This window comes from Aplysia californica, unplaced genomic scaffold (genome assembly GCF_000002075.1).
Source record: "Aplysia californica isolate F4 #8 unplaced genomic scaffold, AplCal3.0 scaffold00078, whole genome shotgun sequence".
In the NCBI taxonomy this organism is placed as follows: Eukaryota; Metazoa; Mollusca; class Gastropoda; order Aplysiida; family Aplysiidae; genus Aplysia; species Aplysia californica.
This window is the reverse complement of record NW_004797348.1, coordinates 213,655-216,792: the sequence shown is the minus strand read 5'-3', so window position 1 is coordinate 216,792 and position 3,138 is coordinate 213,655. Positions and strand designations below refer to the sequence as shown.

At 42.4% G+C, this 3,138-nt stretch overlaps 1 protein-coding gene across 1 annotated transcript in view; it reads left to right on the top strand.

The window, feature by feature from the left end:
- Positions 1-889: 889 nt before the first annotated feature.
- Positions 890-3,138, top strand: part of LOC101862402 (L-galactose dehydrogenase) — a gene marked incomplete at its 3' end in the record, with an annotated part of 29,721 nt that continues 27,472 nt past the window's right edge. Inside the window, 1 exon segment of the mRNA XM_013080187.2 lies at positions 890-1,046. Coding sequence (XP_012935641.1) covers positions 893-1,046 — 154 coding nt within the window.

The window sequence follows — 3,138 nt, the reverse complement described above, 5'->3', positions numbered from 1 at the left end:
AATTCAAAAGTTATCATCAGCTTGTTTTGAACTTTCTTATTGTCTGTCTGTGGCTTTTCGTCTTATTTCAGCAGATAAAGTGAATACAATTATAGCCGCCCTCGTCCGTAATGAAAAATTGATGAATTCAATTGTTTTAGCTTGACGTTTTGTTTCTTTTGCTAAAACTTACGACAAAACAGAATTATTGTCTGGTCTCTTTTCAAGTACAATTCTGATTGGGTTGGGTTTTCGACCCTTTTCAAAAATTTTGTTTGGAAAGACTCCACTCAGGAAAATTCCTTTAACTATTACAATACGCCTGTTCCCAATCTGACATAGTCTATTACATTTTAAAGTGCCAGATCTCAAAGGACAGAGATCAGCGGCTGGTAAAAAAAAAAAAAAGAAATCGGCAGTGTCAGCCTCTCCGTAGACTTGTTACCCTCTAGCCACTCGTGGTTTTTTTTTCTCTTTTAAATCCAAACTACGAAGAAATGCTTTCCCTGACGACACTGTGGTGGCGTGGTTAGACACTTGGCTGTCGCACGCAGGAGACCCAAGTTCGATTTCCCAGTAGGGAGATTTTTTATCGAGTATCTCGGTCTTTCTACTGGTATGTTGTATACCTCTCAGCCAGGGTTGGCTCTGACAGCCGTCCCCAAATGATGTAAATTGTGTCAATTCTTTTCTTTTTTTTTTGGGGGGGGGGGTGTTGAAAGATACATTGTTTATAAATTACAGATTCGATCAAATAATTTTAGTAACATCATCCCGTACACTTTCCTTCAGAATTGACGTGTATGCTTTTCTAATTCTCTGTTGCATTGCTGTCTTGAAAAAAAAAAAACCCCAAAAAGCAACGAATAATCTTGGAACCGTTCAGATATCGTTCTGAGCTGAGAGTGAGTGCATGCATCTTGAAATGGTTCTTACCAAGGTATTTGTTTTTTTCAGATCACTTCCAGATACTTACACTGAGGGTTTCCATGACGTCGAAGACCTGAAGCGAATGCCATATCGTTCGCTGGGTATCACGGGCCTTCGTGTATCAGCACTCAGCTTTGGTAAGTCTGATTATGGTAGGACACTGACATGAAGGTATATGCTGTGTCGTGCGTATCACTAACCCAGAATTACAAAAGCCCTGTCTGCTCAGTACCTGGTTTTGAGAAATTTGACGAAAAGAATTTTGTTTCACAACATGTCAAGCTTTTTCGAATGCAATTCTTTGAAAACCTTGATAACGACTTCGAATTGTCTTACGATTTTGATAGAGCAGATAGAATATTTGGTTTCTGATCGATCTCATGGTTTTAATAACTGAAACCGGCCAAAAATGCCAGATAGAACTTTGTAATTCCAAAGTAGCGGTATGTAAATTAAGGGCACAAGGGAAAAACCAGCGATGTCATTTTTTTTTTCATTTTCTGGGTTATTGACCCAGCATGATGCCTGGCTGGGTCTGCATTAGCCCATATAAGTCACATACGGAAAAACCAGCGTTGCCAGTCTCTGTGAGGGTTAGGACATATAGCCCACAGTGAAAGAACCAGCGATGCCTAACAACGGAGAAACCAGCAATGTCACGCATACTTTTCTTTGTTGCGTCGCTTTGTGACCAATCAGTTGTCATATTTTATTGAAAAATGGTGAAATGGTATAGGTTTACCGCCCCTGTGAACACTATTGGGTTATTTAAGAGGCAGGACCTCCGAGTTTAAGTCCATCCCCGAAAGGACCGAGCCAAAATTAGAAATTCTTGTAAAGTGCCTTTCTCAAGGACACAACGTCGGACTGGGCTGAGGCTCGAACCCCGTACTGTTCTTATATGCGCTGCTAAACTGAAAAATCTTCATCGGCACCCATGTTACGCTAACCTTTAATTTTTCGAAGAACTTGGGCTGCCCAAACATCTTGGCAAACAATTTGTACAAACGTTGGCCGTTGTTTTTCTTCTCCTTTAAACTCTACTCTCTGAGTGATGAAACAGTACGCCTGTACTGTTACGAGACAATAGGCAGAAAGGGTGGAGACGATGTGGCCAGCATGCTGCTTCTTACTTTATTCACATTCTGCCTGCAATGTAACTCGTGCGCAGGCCAAAACAAGAACTAGACGGTGATCTGGTATCTCTGTCATGTTGTTGTCCACTAGGAAAGGTACGAACAAGTGAAAATCTAATTTCTAGTGAGAGGCCACAGCTACATGGAATGCGACAGAAACATAGCAGTTAGAATGAGAAGGTCATTGTAGATATGCCAGCCAGTTGGGTGGAGCAATTCGAGACAGCCCTTTGGAAACCCTCTCTGCTCCAGATAAGAGGGATGACACAAACTGTATTCCAGAATGTGTCAGAAAACCTTAAACCGTACTACCGTGTCTCCTGCCTTATACCCACTCGACCTCTGCTTGAAATCGGCATCTCACAGACCCATCCACAGCTAATGCAGTATAGAGAGAGCTGGAATTGTCCGTTTCACACCTCAATCATTATGAAGCCGGTGGAAAAGAAGCGCACTGCAAGACTCCAGACCCTGGAACCCCTCTATAAGAGCCCGCTGACCAGCAAAGCTACCAAGTACGAGCGTATGCAGACATGAAGGTCCTAAAGATGTTCTGGTCCGACAGCTTTTCTCCGAATTGCCCCATTTGGAGGGCCAAGTGCCAAACAAGAGTCTAATGGCTCAGAGTCGTCATCCAAAAATGATTATTAAATAGAATGTTTTTAAAATATAGTAAATATTACGAAATGGTGTGCAATTTTCTTCTTTGCATCATTTAGTTTTGTTTGTATTCACACTGCCCAGAAAACTTGCTCCTGAAAGAAGAGGGCACCAACGTGTGTTTTATATACACTGGATTATTTGAGAGAGAGAGAGAGAGAGAGAGAGAGAGAGAGAGAGAGAAAGAGAGAGAGAGAGGAGACGGACTAACAATGGGTGAGGAGGAGGGAGATGAACCGAACAATTGAGAGTTGATTGATTGAGTAGGTGTCTTACGGCACTATCGACTCAATTTTGGTCATTAAAGTGCCAACAATCGAGAGTGAAAGGGCTTGGTTTGTGTGTGTGTGTGTGTGTGTGTGTGTGTGTGTGTGTGTGTGTGTGTGTGCGTGTGTGTGTGCGTGTGCGCGTGTGTGTGTGCGTGTGCGCGTGC